Consider the following 23,994-nt stretch of genomic DNA (forward strand, 5'->3'; position numbering starts at 1 on the left):
CTTAAAAGCCATCTAGCCTAACCTCTTTATCTTACAGGTGAATATTTCTTTTTTTTTATTATAATAGTTTTTATTTACCAGATATATGCAAGGGTAATTTTACAACATTGACAATTGCTAAACCTCTTTTTCCTAATTTTTTCCCTCCCCCCCAGATGGCAAGTTGACCAATACATGTTAAATATGTTAAAGTATAAATTAAATACAATATATGTATACATGTCCAAACAGTTGTTTTGCTGTAAACAAAGAATAAGACTTTTAAATAGCGTACAATTAGCCTGTGAAGGAAATCCAAAATGCAGTCGGACAAATATAGAGGGACTGGGTATTCTATATAGTGGGTCATAGTCATCTCCCAGAGTTCTTTCGCTGGGTGTAGCTGGTTCAGTTCATTACTGCTCTATTGGAACTGATTTGGTTCATCTCATGTTGAAAATGGCCACATCCAATAGAATTGATCATCATACAGTATTGTTGTTGAAGTATACAATGATCTCCTGGTCCTACTCATTTCACTCAGCATCAGTTCATGTAAGTCTCTCCAGGCCTTTCTGAAATCATCCTGCTGGTCGTTTCTTACAGAACAATAATATTCCATAACATTCATATACCACAATTTACCCAACCATTCTCCAATTTTTGGGCATCCATTCATTTTCCAGTTTCTAGCCACTACGAAAAGGGCTGCCACAAACATTTTGGCACATACAGGTCCCTTTCCCTTCTTTAGTATTTCATTGGGATATAAGCCCAGGAGTAGCACTGCTGGGTCAAAGGGTATGCACATTTTGATAAATTTTGGGGTATAATTCCAGATTGCTCTCCAGAATGGTTGGATTATTTCACAACTACATCAACAATGCATCAGTGTCCCAGTTCTCCCACAGCCCCTCCAACATTCATCATTATTTGTTCCTGTCATCTTAGCCAATCTGACAGGTGTGTAATGATATCTCAAGAGTTGTCTTAATTTGCATTTCTCTGATCAATTGTGATTTGGAACACTCTTTCATATGAGCGGAAATAGTTTTAATTTCATCATCTGAAAATTTGTCTGTTCATATCCTTTGACCAGTTATCAACTGGAGAATGGCTTGATTTCTTATAAATTAAAGTCAATTCTCTGTATATTTTGGAGATGAGGCCTTTATCAGAACCTTTAACTGTAAAAATATTTTCCTAATTTGTTACTTCCCTTTTAATCTTGTTTGCATTAGTTTTGTTTGTGCAGAAACTTTTTAATTTGATGTAATCACAATGTTCTATTTTGTGATCAATAATGCTCTCTAGTTCTCCCTTGGACACAAACTCCTTCCTCCTCCACAAGTCTGAGAGGTAAACCATCCCATGTTCCTCCAATTTATTTATGATTTCGTTCTTTATGCCTAAATCTTGGACCCATTTTGATCTTATCTTAGTATGTGGTGTTAAATATGGGTCCATGCCTAGTTTCTGCCATACTAATTTCCAGTTTTCCCAGCAGTTTTTGTCAAATAATGAATTCTTATCTCAAAAGTTGGGATCTTTGGGTTTGTCAAACACTAGATTGCTATTTTTATTCACTATCTTGCCCTGTGAACCTAACCTATTCCACTGACCAACTAGTCTATTTCTTAGCCAATACCAAATGGTTTTGGCAACTGTTGCTTTATAATATAGTTCCAGATCAGGTACAGCTAGACCACCTTCATTTATTTTTTTTTCATTATTTCCCTTGAAATTCTCGACCTTTGGTTGTTCCATATGAATTCTGTTGTTATTTTTTCTAGGTCATTAAAATAGTTTCTTGGGAGTCTGATTGGTATAGCACTAAATAAATAGATTAGTTTAGGGAGTATTGTCATCTTAATTAATTTGCTCGGCCTATCCAAGAGCTCTGAATGTTTATCCAATTATTTAAATCTGACTTTATTTTTGTGACAAGTGTTTTGTAATTTTGCTCATATAATTCCTGACTTTCCTTTGGTAGATATATTCCCAAATATTTTATACTATTGACCTTTATTTTGAATGGAATTTCTCTTTTTATCTCTTGCTGTTGGATTGTGTTGGTAATGTATAAAAATGCTGAGGATTTATGTGGATTTATTTTGTATCCTGCAACTTTGCTAAAATTCTGAATTATTTCTAATAGCTTTTTAGCAGAGTCTTTGGGGTTCTCTAAGTATACCATCATGTCATCTGCAAAGAGTGATAGTTTGATTTCCTCATTTCCTACTCTAATTCCTTGAATCTCTTTCTCGGCTCTTATTGCCGAGGCTAGAGTTTCTAGTACTATATTGAAAAGTAATGGTGATAGTGGGCAAACTTGTTTCACTCCTGATCTTACATGGAAAAGTTCTAGTTTATCAGCATTACATATGTTGTTTACTGAAGGTTTTAAATATATGCTCGTTATTATTTTAAGGAATAGTCCACTTATTCCTATACTCTCAAGCATTTTTAGTAGGAATGGATGTTGGATTTTATCAAATGCTTTTTATGCATCTATTGAGATGATCATATGGTCTTTATTAATTTGATTATTAATATGGTCAATTATACTAATAGTTTTCCTAATATTAAACCAGCTCTGCATTCCTGGTATAAATCCCACTTGGTCATAGTGTATTATCCTGGGGATGATTTTCTGAAGTCTTTTTGCTAATATCTTATTTAAGATTTTAGCATCAATATTCATTAAGGAGATTGGTCTATAGTTTTCTTTCTCAGTTTTGAATCTACCTGGTTTGGGTATCAGTACCATGTCTGTGTCATAGAAGGAATTTGGTAGGACTCCTTCAATCCTTAATTTTTCAAATAATTTATATAGCATTAGAGTTAGTTGTTCTTTAAATGTTTGGTAGAATTCACATGTAAATCCATCTGGTCCTGGGGACTTTTTCTTAGGAAGTTGGTTAATAACTTGTTCTATTTCTTTTTCTGAGATGGGACTATTTAGACTACTTACTTCTTCCTCTGTTAATCTGGGCATGCTATATTTTTGAAGGTATTCTTCCATTTCATTTAAGTTATCGAATTTATCGGCATAAAGTTGGGCAAAGTAGCTCCTAACTATTGTTCTAATTTCCTCTTCATTAGTGGTGAGTTCTCCCTTTTCATTTTCAAGACTAACAATTTGCTTTTTCTCTTTCCTTTTTTTAATCAGGTTTACTAAGAGTTTGTCTATTTTGCTGGTTTTTTCATAGAACCAACTCTTAGTTTTATTAATTAATTCAATAGTTTTTTTTACTTTCAATTTTATTAATCTCATCTTTTATTTTTAGAATTTCAAGTTTTGTGTTTGTCTGGGGGTTTTTAATTTGTTCCTTTTCTAGCAATTCTAGTTGTAAGCCCAATTCGTTGGTACTCTCTTTCTCTATTTTATGCAAGTAGGCCTGTAGAGATATAAAACTTCCCCTTATTACTGCTTTGGCTGTATCCCACACATTTTGGTATGATGTCTCATTATTGTCATTTTCATGGGTGAAGTTATTAATTATGTCTATGATTTGCTATTTTACCCAATTATTCTTTAGTATAAGATTATTTAGTTTCCAATTATTTTTTGGTCTATTTTCCCCTGGCTTTTTATTAAATGTAATTTTAATTGCATTGTGGTCTGAAAAGGATGCATTTACTATTTCTGCCTTACTGCATTTGATTTTGAGGTTTTTATGCCCTAGTATATGATCAATTTTTGTATAGGTTCCATGAACTGCTGAGAAGAAAGTATACTCCTTTCTATCTCCATTTAGGTTTTGCCAGAGATCTATCATATCAAACTTTTCTAGTATTCTATTTACCTCTTTGACTTCTTTCTTATTTATTTTGTGGTTTGATTTATCTAATTCTGAGAGTGCAAGTTTGAGATGTCCCACTATTATAGTTTTGCTGTCTATTTCTTCTTGCAGCTCTCTTAATTTCTCTTTTAAGAATTTAGATGCTGCACCACTTGGTGTGTATATGTTTAATATTAATACTGCTTCATTATTGATGCTACCCTTTAGCAGGATATAATGCCCTTCCTTATCTCTTTCAATTAAATCAATTTTTGTTTTTGCTTGATCCGAGATGAGAATGGCTACCCCTGCTTTTTTGGCTTTGCCTGAAGCATAGTAGATTCTGCTCTACCCTTTTACTTTTAGTTTAAATGTATCACCCTGTTTCAGATGTGTTTCCTGTAAACAACATATAGTAGGATTCTGACTTTTAATCCAGTCTGCTAACTGCTTCCTCTTTATCAGGGAGTTTACCCCATTCACATTTATGGTTAGAATGACTAATTCTATATTGCTTGCCATCCTGTTAACTCCTGTTATGCTCTTCTCCTTTCCTTCCCTTTTACCCCCCTACCCAGTATTAAACTTGTGAACACCACTTGCTTTTCACAGCCCTCCCTTTTTAGTATCCTTCCCCCACCTTAAAGTTCCTCCCCTTATTTTACCCCTTTTCCTCACAATTGGTGTATTCCCTTCCCCTTATCTTACTCCTTCCCTTTCACTTTTCAATGAAGTGGAAGAAGTTTCACCATAAATCAAATATGTCTATTGATACATACTATGTCCATCTCCCTCCTTTCTTCTCTCAGGTTACCTTTGCCTCTTCATGAGATGTAGTACCACCACTTTACACTTTTTTATGATATAATTTCCTTTCCACCTCTAGTTTCTAGGACACATTATACATATGTTCTTTACATATTTTTATGGCAGAAGTATAGTTCTCAAGATTTCTTTTTACCTTTTTAGAAATCTCTTGAGTTCTGTATTTGAAGATCAAATATTTTGTGTAGATCTGGTTTTTTCATCAAGAATAGATGGAATTCATTTATTTTGTTAAATGTTCATCTTCTTCCCTGGAAAACGATGCTCATTTTTGCTGGGTGAGTTATTCTTGGCTGCATACCAAGTTCCTTAGCCTTTCAGAATATAATGTTCCAGGCCCTTCGTTCTTTTAATGTGGAGGCTGCTAGATCCTGGGTTATCTTTATTGTGGATCCTCCATATCTGAATTGTTTTTTTCTAGCAGCTTTCAGTATTTTTTTCCTTTGTCTGATGGTTCTGGAACTTGGCCAATATATTTCTTGACGTTTTGATTTTAGGGTCCCTTTCAGTAGGTGATCAATGAATTTTTTCAATGTCTATTTTACCCTCTGTTTCCAAAACTTCTGGGCAGTTCTCTTTGATAATTTCCTGGAAAATAGTTTCCAGGCTCTTTTTTTCCTCATATTTTTCAGGGAGTCCAATTATTCTCAAATTGTCTCTCCTGGATCTGTTTTCTAGGCTTGTTGTCTTTCTAATAAGGTACTTGACATTCTTTTCCATTGTTTTGTTTTTCTGCTTTTGCTTGACTACTTCTTGGTTTCTCCTTGAGTCACTCATTTCTACTTGTTCGAGTCTAATTTTCAATGATGTATTTTCTTCACTCACTTTTTAAATATCTTTTTGTAATTGTCCAATTGAGTTTTTTTCTTGTAGGGAATTTTTTTCCATTTCATGCATTTTATTTTTTTAGAGAGCTGTTTTCTTTTTCCTGCTCACTAACCCTGTTTTCCTTGGAGTTGTTTACATTTTCCAATTCACTAATTTTATTTCTCAATGATTTGATCTCTTTATCCACTCTGGATGACTTCTCCAGACTCTTTTGCCAAGCTTCCCTTTCTCTTCTAGCTCTCTTGTGAGAGCCTTTTTGATTTCCTCTTTGATATCTTTGTGTATTGAGGAGCAGATCATATCCCCCTTAGGGGATTCCTCTGGGGACAGTCTGTTTTTAGTCTCCTCAGTATTTGAAGTCTGCTCTCTCTCCATACAGAAGCTGTCAATGGTTAGAACCCTTTTGAATTTTTTGTTCATTTTCTCAGAGAGGGAATTGAAGAATACAAATTGACAAGAGAAACAATTGGTCTGTTTTGGGGGGGATAAGGCTGGATAGTGTACCAGGCCTCCTCTACAGACTGGGGGGGAGGGCAGCAGCAAGGCACTAACAGGACAGCGATGGCTGCACTGTGTCTGAGCTCTGAGGCTCTAAGAACGCACTGAGTCACTTGGGGTGGGGGTTGCGGGTGGCCGGGCTCTGAGAGACGCTGGCTTTCCAGGGTTTTATTCTTTACCTCCACTGTTTACACCCTCTCTGCTGCTCCTGGCTTGCTGCCAAGACAGAATATCCACACTGGGGTAAAAGTCTTTTTGCAGAAACGGCAGAGATCGTACCCTTCCCCCCCTCTGGTCTGAGTTGTGTGAGCTGCTTGTCTTGCTCTGGCTGCCTGCCCTCAGTCTGCGCCCAGTCTGTTTGACCCTCCTTGAGCAAATACAGACCTTTTCTGGTGAATTTCAAGTGTGTCTTCTGTGGGTGATTATTTGTGGGTTTTTTTTCTGGTCAAGCATTAACTCTGAGGCTTGTCATGAAGTAAGTCCTGAGAGAAAACACAGAGTTCAAGCAGCTGTCTGCCTCCACGCTGCCATCTTGGCCTGAAGTCCATGGATTATTTCTAATAGCTTTTTAGTAGCATCTCTGGGGTTTTCTAAGTATACCATCATATTATCAGCAAAGAGTGATAGTTTGATTTCCTCATTACCTACTCTTATTCCTTTAATCTCTTTCTCGGCTCTTATTACCAAAGCTAGCATTTCTAATACAATATTGAATAGTAATGGTGATAGTGGACAACCTTGTTTCACCCCTGATCTTAATGGGAAGGGCTGCACTCTTTCCCCATTACATATGATGCTTATTGAGGGTTTTAGATGCTCCTGGTTATTTTAAGGAAAAGTCCATTTATTCCTATACTCTCAAATGTTTTAATAGAAGTGGATGTTGGATTTTATCAAATTCTATTGAGATGATCATTTGGTTTTTGTTAATTTGGTTATTAATATGGCCAATTATACTGATAGTTTTCCTAATATTAAATCAACCCTGCATTCCTGGTATAAATCTTACTTTTTCATTGTATATTATTCTGGGTATGATTTTCTGTAGTCTTTTTGCTAATATTGTATTTAAAATTTTAGCATCAATATTCATTAAGGAAATTGGTCTATAGTTTTCTTTCTCCATTTTCAACCTACCTGGTTTGGGTATCAGTACCATGTCTGTGTCATAAAAGGAGTTTGATAGGACTCCTTCATTCCCTATTTTGTCAAATAGTTTTTATAACATTGAAGTTAATTGTTCTTTGAATGTTTGGTAGAATTCACATGTAAATCCATCTGGTCCTGGATATTTTTTCTTAGGGAGTTGATTAATAGCTTGTTCTATTTCTTTTTCTGAAATGGGACTATTTAAGCAATTTACTTCCTCCTCTGTTAATCTAAAAAGCCTATATTTTTGGTGGTAGTCCTCCATTTCACTCAATCAAGATGGGAAACTTCCACTATCCCAGGCCAAGCTCCACTGTGCAGATGAGAGGCTATACTAGGCTGCGCCCCTGCTATGCAGGTTTATGAATGCCCCCCAACAAGAGCCCCTAGCTGCAGAATGCCACCAAGAGCCGTGCTGAGTCTATGCTGAGTCACTTCCAGTCCTCTCAGGCTCTGGAATCCCTCAGTGTACCCACTGCCCTAGGCTCCAACTTCTCTCCTGGTCCACTACTCTGCCATCAAAGCAAAGCAGTCAAGCTATGGCAAAGAGTTCTATGTAAACCTTCCAACCACAGAGGCCACTCCACTCCTGATTCTATCCCTGCCCTGTGCTGGTCTACTCCCACCACCTCAGGTCAAAACTTTTCTGGCGATATTCCAGATTCTCTTCCGCTGGTAAGTTGTTGTACTTCCAATCTTCATGGGTTTTACCAGTCAAGCGCCATTTTTGAGGCTGAATTAAATAGTTGGTAGTGAGGGAATGAGAGAGCTTAAAAAGTCCAGTTCTTGGCTCCCCCAGGTGAATATTTCAAGAGGTGGTGGTGAGAAGTGAGTATAGGGGGTAGGGAGAATTGTGAAGGCTCAAAAGAAAGGAGACAGAACATGGATGGAAAACCACAATATTAGTTTGGTTGGATTGAAGTATGAATAAAAATAAATTATGGGAAGGAGGCCTGGTTGTAGCTCAGCTGTATGGGACTTTAAATACCAAAGCAGAGATGGAGGGAGAAGGGAAGTTGATATTAGATCTTAGAGACAAAGGAAAGCCCCTGGTAGGGAGAAGTGTGATCAGACCTTTGCTGCAGAAAGGACATTGTTGTATATCAATAGTTAGGAGATAGCACACAGAAGACGATTTGAGAAAAGAACTTGATTATTTAGATAGGTAAAATGACTCCATTGCGTCTTCTACACCACAGTCCTTCAAGTAGCTGTCTACAGAGAACAAAGTGTTCCCACTGCCTTTTTCAAGCTAAACATACCAAGTTCCTTTGGATAATTTCCGTAGAGCATGAAATCAAGTTCTTTCACCATATTGTTTGCTCTCTTTCAGACATTCTTTAGCTTTACAGTGTCCTTTCTAAAATGTGGTGCCCACCATTAATATGCTGTTGGTGACAGTGTGAATTGGCTAAACCATTCTAAAAAACAATATGAGATTTTGTGAAACAAAACACTAAACTCCTTCTATCTTCTATGTCAGAGATCTCATTCATATAAACTAACCTTAGGTAGCACTTTTTGGGATAGCAAAAAAAAATATATATATGGAAAACTTTGAGATAAATATAAAGATTAGACTAATCCAGACTTTCCTGAATCACAAAACTATAAGACTAAGTAATTCTCCCTAAAGTTTCTATCCATCTACCTGTTCCTCTCCACTGATGGAGAATATAATTCCTCTTCAATGATTCCTTTACCTTTTGAAAGATGAAGTTGTCATTCAGGCAAATTAAACAACAAAAACAAAACCAACTAGTTTCTTTTGAGCAGATGTGACTTGAACATATGTTAAGATAATCAATGTCTTCCATCCCAACTATACCATACTTCTTTTCTAGGTCCATAATGTATTTCTCCTAACTCATCTAGTTTCTCTTTCTGTTCATGCTTATGACAAAATTGCTTTTACTACATCTATTTCTAACTCTACTGAGCTCTAGTGAAAGGATATGCACAATGTTCCCTAAACCACATAGCTGAGATCACTCCTATTCCTAGATTTTGTTATATGATGTATCTTTCTTCAAAAATACTTGAATATACTCTCATTTGAGATAAAGGAACATAACACCAAAGTGAGATCAAAGCTCTATAGTTCATTTGATGAATTTTCTGACTCTGAACCTTCATCTTCCAACTGAGCTACTAACGGTCTCCTATCCCTAGAATGCTCTCCCTCATCTCCATCTCCTGGCTTCCTCCATGTCTCATTTTTTTGTCTATTTCATTGTTGTTGTTCTTGTTGTTTTGGTAACTTCAATGCTTAGAATGGTATCTGGCATGTAGTAGGCCTATAATAAATGCTACTTGAGTGATAGCTTAAGTGAAATATTCAGAAGTAACAGAGAAGATATAGGGTTAATGAAATCAATATTTAGAAAAGTTTATTTTAAGATACTGAATACATTATTTCATTGATCTCTCTTACTCGTCAAAATTAGGAAGGGCTCTGAAGACTTGAAAAGAACAAGTGCAATGGTTCAAAGGACTTTAGTTGTTGAATATTACAAAGAGAGTTTTCAAGTGGATGAGTATAGCTGTAAACTGAAGTTACCAGATCAGAAATACATTTTATATTATTGACTTCAGTGGCTTTGGTCTTATCCTTCACCTTTCTAGCAGCAACCATAAGGGCAGAAGTAACCTGAGTCACATAATTCTGGCTTAATTTCTTCCCATTTTAATTGGTAGAGAATTATAAAAATGAGTGAGCAAATTACTTGACATGAATAACATTTTAAAAATTCAGCACAACTTTTTTTACTTTAAGTGATTTCATTGAAACACTTTCATTTTCAACACTTTTCAATTTCATTGAAGGTTTTAAAATTCAAAATTTAAAATTTAAAATTCAATTCAATTCAACAAATATTTATTAAGGACCTGATAAGTGCAAGGCACTGAAGATACAAGAAAATACAATAGGGCAGAGATATTCCCCTATCCTGGGGCTTATATTATCCTAGGAAATATGTACAAAATATTGCATATGTACAAAAATAAGTGGATATAAATTAATTTCAAAAGATACACAAGAGTAAATCAGGATAAACTTCACTTAGGAAGTATCACCTTAAATTATTCTTTGAAAGAAAGTATATTATTGGGTAAATATAAGAAGAAAATGCTTTTCAGACATGGAGTTATCAACAACTTTTGCAAACGCGTGAAGGTGAGAGATGGAATGTCAATTGCAGAGAACACTTTGTAGGGCAGTTTGATTGAAATGGAGTAAAAAAAAACCCATAAAACTAAAGTGATGTCAAAGCACTGTAGCTCATTGATGGATTTTCTGACTCTGAACCTCCATCTCCCAACTGAACATCTTTACTATTTGTCACCTACCCCTAGAATATTCTCTCTCATCTCCATCTTCTGACTTCTTCCAAGTCTCAACAAAGGTCCCACCTTCTGCAAGAAGCTTTTTGCAGTTTTCCTTAATCTTAGATCCTTTCCTCTGAGGCATTCCCAATTTATTATGCAATATAAATACAATATTTATTATAAAATATAATATAAAAAGCAAAGGAACATGAAATAAGTTGTGAAAATATGTAAGGGGCCAGATTGTAGAGAACATTACATTAGACTGATGGTCTTATAGTTTATTATAAAGAAAACAGAGAACAAAAACAATTTAAGTGAAGAAAGGGGAATATTGTTTTAGTACTATCACAATTGGATAAAAAAATGGACTGGAAAGGAAACTCACTGGAAACAAAAAGAACAATAATTGGAATACTACAGAATGTTAAGAGGAGAGGTTAAATCAGTGTAGAAACTGTATGAGTACTGAGAAGGAAATATACGTGAGATTCTTTGGGAGCATATTTAAAGGGTTTCTATATAGTTATAAATTAGTCAATAACACATGCTCCAAAGAAGTTGCTGATCACCAAAAAGGCAATGGAAAGAAGTTCACTGAATGCGAATGGCTTGTAAATATATTATTGATAAAAAGTGCAGAAAATAAATTAAGAACACTCTTGGGGAAATTTATAATCAGAAAAAAGAGTAGAAACAGACAGAGAAAGAATCATAAAGGATCTATAGGCTTCCTTAGTATCTACATAATTTCATCAGATCATGGCCTCAGTCCTTTATCCTTGGATGGACTGCCCTGCCCCCCCAAAGAAGTTAAAGGGTATTAAGGAAGGACATAGGCAAGAGTCTTACAGAAAATAATGTACAAATGTGTTATAATCTGTACCACCACAGGGAAAACCTTTATTAATGAGATCATAGATATATCAAGGTAGTCACAGTTTGTTTGTTTTAAACTTTGCTACACCAAAGTTGATCCCATGATATTTAATAGTTTAACTGACTTAACAGTGATTCTCTTTAATCTTTAACATTTTGTGAATGTCCTCTAAGTAATTAAGTAGTGCGCCATTGTGACAACAATTAAATTAATATATTATATGAAGATAAAAGAGAACACTAAAAAAGTTAAAGTGAATCATATTTCCAATCTCTGAACAAAATAAAAGATATTTATACCATTTCTACATCAAGTTATTATATTGCATTAGAAGTATTTTTTTTACTTTTGTTATATCTTTTGGTATAGATATATGCTAGGCACATACCTGCACCAATTTTAATTTATGTTGGTTATTTATAAGTTGAAATTTTATTCAAGATCAAAAGTAAATTGTACAGGTGGTACATACTATGTGAAGCACGTGAATCAGCATATTTTTCAAGGGAATATGATTTTAAGAGATTGAAATTCAAACTGCAACTACTGAATATATTAATTTTTAAATTCATGAAGTATTCTATTATGTTTATTCATTATAAAATCTACTATGTCTTATAGTTAATGGTAGCTAAGTACTAAATAACTCACACCTGGTATTAATCACTAAATTTTGTGAATTTTTTTGAGCTGTCTTGCCCCATGGAGATTCAATTTAAGCTTTAATAAATTAAGAAGCTTTGGTTGTGTTTTGCATAATTAATGCAACTAACTTTCTATAATTTCATTTGTTGCAGATGCTAATAAAAGAGAAAATAAAATTATACTTTAGGGGTTCTATGCAAATTTATGTTAAATCACCAAAAATACAGAAGCAAAAGAAAAAAGCTCTCATCTTTTTATCTCCCATTCTCTAACTTAAGCAGCTATCCATTCTCTCTTTTTCTTTAGATAGGGGGCATGAAGATAATTGCTCAAGGTCACAAAGTTATAAAGCCATTTTATAAATGAGGAAATGGAGCCAAATAGAGCTTGAATGACTTGTCCAAAGTTACACAGCTAATATTTGAGACAACATCTGAACTCAGGTTTTCCTGACTCCAGGCCCAGCAATCTAGCCATCACCCTGTATGCTTCTAATGTAGTTAGTAAAGCTGTGTATTGCTCTAGCAATTACAGGAAGCAATTTGGAATTTTTTTTTAAAGTGACTAAAATGTTTAACTTCTGATAATGTGTTCCATTGCTATTCTAGAGTTCATATCCAGAAAGAAAAGTTTATTAAAAACCAAACTATACAGAACAGCATTTTTAGTAGCATTTATTAGAAATGAAGTAAATGCTCATCAATTGAGGAATAACTAATACAATTATAATAGTATATGAGTAAAATGTAATTTTATTGTGCAATAAGAAATGCAGAACATAAAGAACTCAGAGAAGCAAGGGAAGGCTTCTTGAATTGAAGGAAATAAAACCGGGAAATAATAAACATAAAAGCTAAAATAATGAAAATGGAAATACATACACACATAAACATAACAACTGAATGCTGTCATTGTAATAACCAAGCAGAGCTCTGGAAAGGAGAAGAAAAAATGTCTTTCATTCCCTTTTTTGCCTGGATGTATGAATGAATTCTAGAAAATTGCAGAAATCTGATAGTTTGTATAGTGCTAAGTTTTGTTGAATTGCACTTTTATCTTTCTTTTATAGCCTTTTATCACAAAGAATGAGGAAGGAAGAATTTCATTCAGAAATGAAATTTACATTAATGGATATCCATCAATTGGAGAATGCTGAATAAATTGTGGTATATGAATGTTATGGAATATTATTGCTCTGTAAGAAATGACCAGCAGGATGATTTCAAAGAGGCCTGGAGAAAATTACATGAACTGATGATGAGTAAAATGAGCAGAACCAGGAGATCATTATACATAATACAACAACAATACTATATGATGATCAATTCTGATGGATGAGGCCCTCTTCAACAATGAGATGAACCAAATCAGTTCCAATTGTTCAGTAATGAAGAGAATCAGCTACACCCAGCAAAAGAACTATGGGAAATGAGTATGGACCACAAAATAGCATTTTCACGCCTGTTATTGTCTGATAGCATTTTTTTCCTTCTCAGGTTATTTACTAAATCCGATTTTTCTTGTGCAGCAAGATAACTGTATAAATATGTATACATATGTTACATTTAACATATACTTTAACATATTTAACATATATTGGACTACCTGCCATCTGGGAAGAGGGAAAGAGGGGAAAAGTTGGAACAGTAGGTTTTGCAAGGGTCAATGTTGAAAAATTACCCATGCATATGTTTTGTAAATAAAAAGCTATAATAATAAAAAAGAAATGAGGCAAAAAAAAGAAATGAAGTTCACATAAAAACAGAAAGATATTAACTTTTTTAAAAAGGAAGTGAATTAGTTTTGTTGTATGTGATTGTCAATCTGAATAATTCTGTTAGTGCTCTAATATTCTTTTTTTAAAGAAGGTAAATAATATCACGAAACTGATAATATCCTCTCACATTTCTTTGCTATCCTTTGTATCCAACTTCAAAATCATCTTGGAAAATAACAAGGTACCTAGATATGTGATAACTAATTAACTTAAAGATGAGGAGGAGGGTGAAACCACAATGGTCGAGAGTGATCCAGTTTCCCTCAGAATCAATACTGCATCAACCCTCTGAATGGATTTTGGAGTGACAAAATCTACAAACATCTGGAGCATATAATATTCCAGCAAAAGATCTTGGAAGAACTTCAGGAAGAGTCTGTATCAGTAGGGAAGAAGGAAAAGGAGGTCCAGTTGTGAAGAGTCCAGTGCAGGAAGGCCCAGAACAAGAATCTAGTGAGAACTCTTAGCCAAAATACAGCAGCATTAATTAAAGCTTTTTATTTTTCAAAACATATCTGTTTTCAAAACAATTCTTCAACATTAGCCCTTGCAAAACCTTGCATTCTAATTTCCTCCTCCTTCCCCCATGCCTTCCTTCCCCTAAAGGGCAAGTACTCCAATATATGTTAAAACATGGTAGAAATATACATTAAATTCAATATATGCATACATATTTATACAGTTATTGTGCTGCACAAGAAAAATCAAATCAAACCAGTAAAAAAAAAAAGAAAAAGAAAAATTGAAGCGAAACAAAATGCAAGCAAACAACAACAGAAAGAGTGAGAATGCTATGTTGTGAACCACATTCAGTTCCTACAGTCCTCTCTCTAGGTATAGATAGCTCTTTTCATCATTGAACAATTGGAATTGGTTTGAATCATCTCATTATTGAAGACAGCCAAGTCTTAATGCAAAATTCTTAAATAAAATATTAACAAAGATATTACAGCAAGTTGTCACCAGGATAATGTACCATGACCACAAAGGATTTATACCAGGAATGTAGAACTGGTTCAATATTAGGAAAATTATTAGCATAATTGGCTTTATTAATAACCAAACTAAAAGAAATCATATGATTATCTCAATAGATACAGAAAAAGCATCTGACAAAATGCAACATCCATTCCTATTTAAAAAACTAGAGAGCATTAGAAGTAAATGGAGTTTTCCTTAAAATGATCAGTAGCATTTATTTAAAACAATCAGCAAGAATTATATGTAAGGGAAATAAACCAAAAACATTCCCAATAAGATCAGGGTGAAACAAGGTTGCCTATTATCACTACTATTCAATATGGTCATAGAAATGTTAACTTTAGCAATAAGAAAAAGATATTGAAGGAATTAGAGTAGGTAATGAAGAAACAAAATTACCACTCTTTGCAGATGATATGATGATATTCTAAGAGAATCCTACAGAATCAACTAAAAACTATTAGAAATAATTAATAACTTTAGCAAAGTTGCAGGATATAAAATACATCTACATAAATCATTAGGATTTTTATATGTTACCAACAAAGTCCAGGAGCAAGAGATAGAAAGGAAAACTCATTTAAAATAATTATGAATAATATAAAATATTTAGGAGACTACCTGCCAAGACAAAGCCAGGAATAATATGAATACAATTACAAAATACTTTTCACAAAAATAAAGTTAGATCTAATCAATTGGAAAAATATCAAATACTCATGAGTAGGTAGAGCTAATATAATATAAGAGACAATTCTATCTACATTAATCTACTTCTTCTGTTCCATACTAATCAAACTTTATAGAACTAGAAAAAATAATTTTTAAAAAGTTCAACTGGAAGAACAAAAGGCCAAGAATTTCAATAGGGGAAAATGGAAAGAAAGGTAGCTTATCAGTACCAGATTTAAAACTGTTACAGAGCAGCAGTCATCAAAACCATTTGATGCTGGCTATGAAATAGAATAGTGGATTAGTGGAATAACTTATGTTCACAAGACATAATAGTCAATCACTACAGTAATCTAGTATTTGATAAACTCAAAGACTAACTCTGGGATAAGAACTCATTATTTTACAAAAATTATTGGAAAAACTAAAAAATAATATGGCAGAAACTAAGAATTGACCAATATCCAACATTCTAACTCAAGATAAATTGGAAATAGATTCATGATTTACACATAAAGAGTGATACTATAAACAAAGTAGGAGAACAAGAGATAGTTTACCCCTTGGATTTGTTGAAAAGAAAGGAAATCATGGCCAAAATAATTAGAGAACATTATGAAATGCAAAATGGATAATTTCAATTACATTAAAATTAAATGGTTTTGTACAAACAAAAGCAATATAACCAAGATTAGAAAGGAAACAGAAAACTAAGAAAAAATTTTAGATCCACTATTTTTGATATAGGTCTCATGTCTAAAATATATAGAGAATTGACTCAAATTTTAAAGTATAAAAGCCATTCCCCCATTGATAGTCAAAGGATATGAACAATTTTAAGATGAAGAAATTAAAGTTATTTCTAATAATATGAAAAAAATACTCTAATAAATGACTATTGATTAGAAAAATGCAAATTAAGACAATTCTGACATACCACTTCACACTTCTCAGATTGGCTAATATGGCAGGAAAACATGATAATAACGGGGTTGTGAATTAACCCAACCATACTGGAGAGCAATTTGGAACTATGCCCAAACTGTGCATAACCTTTGATCTATCAACATATTTTATTGGCCCTTTAGGTCAAAGAGATCACAAAAAAGGGAAAAGAACCCATATGTGGAAAAATGTTTTTAGCAGTCCTTTTTATAGTGGCAAGGAACTGGAAGCTGAGTGGAGGTACATCAGTTGGGGAATGACTGAATAGTTATAGTATATGAATATTATTGTTCTTTAAGAAATAATTGGCATAATGATTTCCAAAAAGCATGGAAAGAACTGCATGAACTGATATTAAATGAAGTGAGTAGAACCAAGAGAACATTGTATACAATAACAACAAGTTTATGCGATGATTAACTAGGATGGACTTGGCTCTTTTCAGTAATGAGGTGATTCAAGGCATTTTTAATAGATTTGGAATGGAGAGAGCCAAATGCATCCAGAGACAGAACTATGAAGACAAAGTGAATCAGAGCATAGTATTTTCATATTTTCGTGTTTTTTCTTCAATTTTTACTTTTTGTTCTGATTTTTCTTTTGCATCATGACAAATATGGAAATATGTTTAAAAAGTACACCTGTTTAACCTATATTAGATTGCTTGCTATCTTTGGAAGGGGAAGGTAGAAAGAATAGAGAAAAATATGGAACAGAGGGTTTTGAAAAAGAGAATGTTGAAAACTATCTTTATATATATTTGGAAAAATAAAGTTATTACTAAAAAAACAAAACAAAACAAAAAAAACCAAAAAAGTAGAAGTGCCCCCACAAAGGTTGTATGAATATACATGTTTGCCTTTGCCTAAGAATAAGAAAGTATTTTCCCAATGATTAAATATTTCATATCAAGCAATCAACTAGTCTTTATTAAGTACCTACCCATTGCCAGGCACTATGCTAAGTAATAGGGATGCAAAGAAGGGGAAAAAAAAGTCTTGTGCTCAAGGAATTTAAAGTCATTAGGGGGGAGATATGAAAACAAAAACAAATAAACAAAATATATACAAAACAAATTGGGCATATAATATTTTCTCATGTTGTTCTGAATTCTGAATTTCACTTATTTTTCCTCTCACTGTTGATATATTTGCTTATAAACTTGTGATGGGGATGGCTTTAGTCCTTGCTTTGAACCCTGCCCTGTGGAAAACTTGCCCCAGAAACAATGAAACTTTTTACCTAGCAACAAACATAAATAACCTGGTTTACAACCACTGAAACATGTAGCATGGCCAAGTTCCCTGAACACAGCTGAATGGACAACCACATCTTGTTTTTTTGTTCCTTGAAATTAAAGGCTCACAAAAGAACTAACTTACTTGTAATAACTGGCCCAGAAATGCATATAAATATAGGACCTTTCATCTAGGTTGCTGTTGGTCCCTTAAGGACTAAGCCCTCTCTTCTTTTCACATTAAAATCTGCCTTGACTGAGAAGTGATTTGCTCCCTGAAATTCTTTTCCCAACCGACCCTGACTGATTAGGATCGATCCTCTATTCAGATTTTCTAATGTATTTCAATTCACTTATTTCTGGTTTCATTCCACATTTTTTAAGGCCCTTATCCTTTCTTCTGCTGTATCCTGATCTAAGACCAATGGATTTCCTTTCACATGTTAACAGTATTTGGATCAGTCCAGCAAGTGTATCTTCCAGAGTTCACTTCCAAAATCTACCTTTTACTTCTAAAACTCTTGCCTTCAAGGGAAAGCAAAAAGGAAGTCAATACTTAGGCACTTAAATAAAGTCTTCATTTTTTCTATTTAGAATTTCATAATCTCTAGAGATATTTTTTCAATGCCTCCTGGTAACAACTATACTTCTACATTCTTTCTGATAATATATCAATTAATTAAAATAAAGCTTGTCAATATTTTCCATTATTTAATAATGAGAGAAAAGTAGGAAACATTTTAGATTTGATCCTAGAATGCATTAGGCTCCAAAGCTGTAATTCTGTAGAAACATACATATATCAGAAATACCTCCTGGTTGAAGCAATATTGTCAAAAGGAGGAAGGAACTTTCATGTGCAGAATCATAAAATTCTTAGAGTAGCTCTTCATTGAAAACAGGATAGCGAATACTATTATTTAGTATACAAATGACTTGGCCCTAATGACATAGACTTTTTAGGTAATGCGACTTTTTAAGAGAAATATTTTTCTTCAGAGTCTGAAAACTCATTTTCCCCTGGAATGTAACAGGTAAATTCAATGAGGATTTTTAAAAAGTAAGCTCTTTTATCCACATGCTATTATGCAAATAAAATATTTACATAAGGTATTTTAAGTGTGATATCTACTTAGATAATGTTAAAATGTTTTGCTACTGAGTATGTATGAGTCAATGTTTAATGACAGATGAAAAAAGATAAATGCAAGGTCAGGTTATATTAAAAATTGCATATTTCCCAGGAATAAGGAAGTGATGGTCTTTCTATATTTTGCCTTGGTCAGATCACATTGTGAGGATTATGTTCTGGATGGCATATTTTTGGAAGGATACTCATAATCCAGAAAAAATGAAAGGAAGGCAATTATGATAGTGAATTGCTTTTAGTTCATGACAAATGAGGATTCACTGAAGGATACAGAGAAGGATTTATATCAAACTGATAGCACAACTGCAATTTACCCAATGGATAGCCTAAATGGTACACACATTAAGCACTCTGGAGAAAGGGAATAAACACATTGGTAGAAAACCTTGTGGAAGATTTCTGGGACAACATGGCCAAAAGTTGTCCAGGATGAAGGTTTGAATGGGTTTTAATCTGTACTATTGAAATGACCATCTTGATGAGATTACAAATCCATAAAATATTAATGAAGTTATTAGCTGTGCCTGGTATCTCATACCAGTGATAACCATTAAAAAAAAACAAGGAAAAAAATTTAAAGGCTTACCTGAGAACTAATCATACGTTGTGATGAACGAGCAATATTTGCAGGAAGACCAAAAAAACTAGGTTTATCATCTTCTGGTAGCTTTTCAATAACTGCACGAAAGTCCTAAGCATAAAAATGGATAAGTACATCTTCAATAAAATCCATGCTTAAACCTAATCAGTGAAAAAAAATAATCGAGGGAAATCCTGCATATTTTGTGAAGCTATTAACTCATGAACTCTGAAAAGCAATTTAAAACTATCCCCCAAAAGTTACTAACCTGTACATAATTATTAAAACAACACAGCCACTACTAAATCAAAGAAAGAGGAAAGGAACCTATGAAAAAGACACATAGCAGTACTTTTTGTAGCAATAAAAGATGGAAGACTGTAAAGGTGCCCATCAATCGAAGACTAGCTGAACAAATTATGTAATGGAATATTATTATGCAGTAATAAATGATGTAAGGAGAGGTTTCAGAAAAATCTTTGGAAAACTATATGAATTGATAAAGAATGGAGCAAATAGAAGTAGGAAAATAATTCATACCATATCACCATTGTTAAGATAAACTATTTTGAAAAACTTAAGAACTTTTAAGTGTACAATGTCCAAATATGATTCCAGAGGTCCAATGATGAAGTATAATACCCAACTCTTGAAAGAGGTGATGGACTCAAGATGCAAATAAAATATTTATTTTTTGCACATGGTCAACATGGGAATTTGTTTTGCTTGATTACAATTAATTGTAGTAAGTTTTGCCTTTTTTTTTTAAACTGGGCTAGTAGAAATTGGAAGGAAAAGGAGGGTTTAGTCCAACAACCTTATCAACTTATTGTTTTAGATAGTAATAAAACAAATGTTAAAATTAACAAAATAATCAAGAAGTAAAATCTTAATCTTAAAAATGATAGGAATAATAAATGATAAATACTTATTGACATTTATAGAGCACCTACTCTGTACCAGGCAATGTTATTATTATTATTATTATGTCAGTTGATCTTCACAATAGTCCTGGGAGGCAGATCCTATTGTTATCCCCATTTTCCAATTGAGGAAACTAAGGTAAATGGAGATTGCATGATATTCTCAGGTTCACAAAGTAGTGTAGTGTAGACATCTTTTGAATAAGCATTTTAAGTAAGAGGAAAATAAACTAGACCCAATGAGAGAAAGCACCTTGTAGATTCCCAAGAGATCACAGAACTACAACAGAATGTCCCTAAAGGGTCTAAAAAAGAAATGAGAACTGTGATAGAAGAATTTATGGTCTATAGAGCAGAAATAGTTGGCAGAAAAGAAAAAAAACCTTAAATTCAGAATGTCAATTCTCATCAATGAAACAAAAGAGAGGACAACTGATTGGGAATGCAAAGGTAGTGGTGAATGCTAAAAGATAAGAAGCAGGAAGCGACAATGTTAAAAGAAAATATCTCCATGCAAGCAAAACATATTATTTTCAAAGACAGAATTCACAAGAAAACAAAAATTAAAGATTATAGGTCTCCCAGAAGAACATGACAAGTCCAAAAAAAAAAAGAAAGAAAAGAAAAAAAGCCCAATCAATATAATGTAAGAAATAATACAGGAAAATGACTAAGAACTTCTGGAACATAAGGAGTTTGAGCATCTTTACATGCAGATAGTAATAGCACACCCAGTGAAAAGAACATTGGCTCTGGAATCGAAGGATTGGGTTCAAATACAACTTCTGTTGCTTACTACTTGGAGCAATTAAGATAAATCATTTATTAAATAGATAATATCTGCAAGATACTATGCTGGACCCTGGAGATATAAATATAAAAAAATGAAGAAAGTCCATAAGCTTCCAACAAGTAAACATTTCATTCCTCCAAGGATTTAGGTGCCTATTCTCATAACTGTTGTCATCATCACTGTCATCATTAGCAACAAAATGTTAACTATCAGGAAATTGTAGGAGTGTTTGGGAAAACTAGCTGTTTTTTCCAGTAAAAGAATAAGTGATATAATAGAGTAATATATATGGATATATATGCATTATGCTAACAGAATTATAAAGAACTATTTTACTTACCAAAATGCTGCAAGAATTAGGTAAAGAAATGGAATATGGAAAAATGCTTTTTTTATGTCTCTGATCTGATCCATTAATCACTGTAGAATTAAAAAACTGTTCCAAATAGGATCGGAGGACTCTGAGGTCAAAAAAGTTATCTATACGGCCTCCATAAATAGCATTTTCAAGCAAGCCATGTACAAATTCCCACTGAACATCTTTGGTACCTGTTAATTTGAAATACATATAACATACATTTTAATTACTATTTGTAGAGGGCCATAGATAGTGAGGGAACTCTGGGTGAGGTATAAGACCCTTCAGCCCAGAGGGAACCTGCTGACATTGTCTGGTCGGGCTCCCATCCTCCCTTTGGTGCTCTCACCCTTCCTGAGAAGTCAAGGAGGGCGTGACCACCTGTGTTCTACTTGAAGGAAGGGACACTTACAGTAAAGAGAGGCATTTACATATTAATAACAGTGTGATGTAATACTACCATAATTAGCACTTCTTCAGTGCAATGTGGGGATGTGATGGTTCTATAGTTGGCACATGCTTAGTGTGCTGCAGTGATATAATCCTATTAAAAGGTATTTAAGGTCTGAGAGGACTTGAAATAAAGGGACTCCATCTTTGACCAGCCTTGTGGATCTCCTGCCTTCTTTACTCCTCCCCTAAAGACCAAGGATTCGGGCTGGTCCCAAGATCCTCCAGAGAGCTAGTCCAGACAGTATATTTTAGCACCCCATCCTGGGGGCTCTAAAAAGCATAGTACATTTTGGCACCCCAATTTGGAGGCACACAACAAGTATTATTTTTAAAAACATTGCTAACTGCTATGGGCATTCAGGTACATTTAAAAACAGAATAATTAATTCATAATTATATCAAGAAATCTTTACTTAAAATGAAAGTCTAAGAATAAGCAATTTCTATGAAATACCTCCTGGAAATAAAAGCAGTATGCTGAGGGTGTTGGAAAAGAAAGTGAACAAGATATGAAGAACCCTCTACTGGAAAAAAAATGGTCTCTTCATTTTACCAAAATTCTTATTTCTACATAGCAATATGTCTATTACTTATGGAAATAAAAGAAGAAAGAGTACAACACAGTGGGTATGTTTAAAAGTTCACTTGGCCTTGCAATATGTTATATGAGTACGCCTTATAGTTAGTTTTAAAATTTTAATATAGTTAATAATAAAATTATTTATGTTCTCTCATCAGATACCACCCCGCTACCTTGACAATGAGAAAACCTATAATTGTGCTGTGAGGTAGATAGAAGCTAAAAATTGATGAAAGCAAATATTCATAAAAATAATCCAGAATTCATTTTACTCTTAACATTTCCACTGTAGCTTCTGATTACAAGACAAAGAAAGTACACTGTGGTTACTTCACAAATAAAGGAAAATGCTTCCTATAATCTTATTCTCAGAACAAATATAAATAGGCCTCAAGGGAATTAAAATGGTGTACAGCAAATTTCTCACTAGTCACTCACTTTTTGTACAAATGATAACAGAGGCTTCAAGGAGGATTAAATTCCAAAGTGGGATATGTCAATGACTCTTCTAAATCAATACTCATATTTCTAAATGTACTTTGAAGTTTGCCAAATGATAAATCACTATTTGTTACCTTAGTTGAACAGAAAAGAATCGATGCAGTAATATCATACTCCTAAAAAAACTAGATAGGAGACATTTCTTGAAAATCTGACTTCAGGATAATTGTCTTTTACTTTTCTGTCTTTATCCCCTTTTCCAAAGATAGAGTTTTATTTTATTCATGAATGCAGAAACTCAAATATGACAATTTGGTTTTTATTCTACTTTTTTATTTAAGCATTTTATTCAATAATTATATATTTCATTGACACAAAGAAACATTTCTTGAAAAAAATGAACATACAGTTGGGGATTTCACTATCTGATTCTCAGCATTATTGTTATATCTGGTTTCTTATTTATTTTCATTTAATGATATGGTTCAGGGGTAATGCACTAGAGTAGTAAAGACTCATGGCTATATTACTAATTCTTTGGATTTTCTTGGGTAAGTTTAGATTCCTCAATTGGCAAATAGATATGTTAATACTCACACAAATAACTTCCCATAACTATTTTAAGCATCAAATTAGGTGGCGATAATAGGAGTATCATTAAAAGTTACTATTAATCAAGTCATTATTATAAGTCCTCACAGAATTCATAGCCGAAGTGTTTTTAAATTTATTATAAAACTGTAATAGGTAAACCCTCAAGAAATGTCCTAATATCTTCCATGAATGTCAACTCTTGACCTCTTGCTCATTTGAAGTAAAAGTAGCTTTTCATGTAGTCAAGGTAATAAATGCTTTAGAGAAGCTATGAAGCTGACTTTTAGCATGAATATTTGCTTGCACCTGGTAGACTGACTCTTGCTATGCTAGTTGACAGTCTATAAATGTATCTCTACAATTTTCTCTAAAGAGCCCCTAGCTAGGTGTGAAAGCCCAGACAAAATAATATAGCCTTGTGAACTCTCTTCATCTTAGGAGCTGGCATAATTAGAACGCAAATTTCATGAGGGAAGCTAAGTCAGAGACCAACATAGTGATGGGTCAGAGTCCAGGGTGATTCTTTTACCCATTTTTGTAAACATTATTCAACTAAATATTTAGTTATTGTTTAAACCCAGAACAATAAAA

General features: G+C 33.6%; 1 protein-coding gene across 3 annotated transcripts in view; it reads right to left on the bottom strand.

Moving 5' to 3' along the window:
• DYNC2H1 (dynein cytoplasmic 2 heavy chain 1) overlaps nt 1-23,994 on the bottom strand; it is a 394,253-nt gene that overhangs the window by 105,477 nt on the left and 264,782 nt on the right. For all 3 annotated transcript variants that reach the window (XM_074304391.1, XM_074304390.1, XM_074304389.1), the window contains 2 exons: nt 21,318-21,526; nt 19,268-19,372 (listed from right to left, as the gene is read on the bottom strand). In XM_074304391.1, the coding sequence (XP_074160492.1) occupies nt 19,268-19,372; nt 21,318-21,526 (314 nt within the window). The remainder of the gene's footprint in view (nt 1-19,267; nt 19,373-21,317; nt 21,527-23,994) is intronic.

The sequence above is a fragment of the Sminthopsis crassicaudata genome, chromosome 3 (assembly GCF_048593235.1).
Source record: "Sminthopsis crassicaudata isolate SCR6 chromosome 3, ASM4859323v1, whole genome shotgun sequence".
Taxonomy (NCBI): Eukaryota; Metazoa; Chordata; class Mammalia; order Dasyuromorphia; family Dasyuridae; genus Sminthopsis; species Sminthopsis crassicaudata.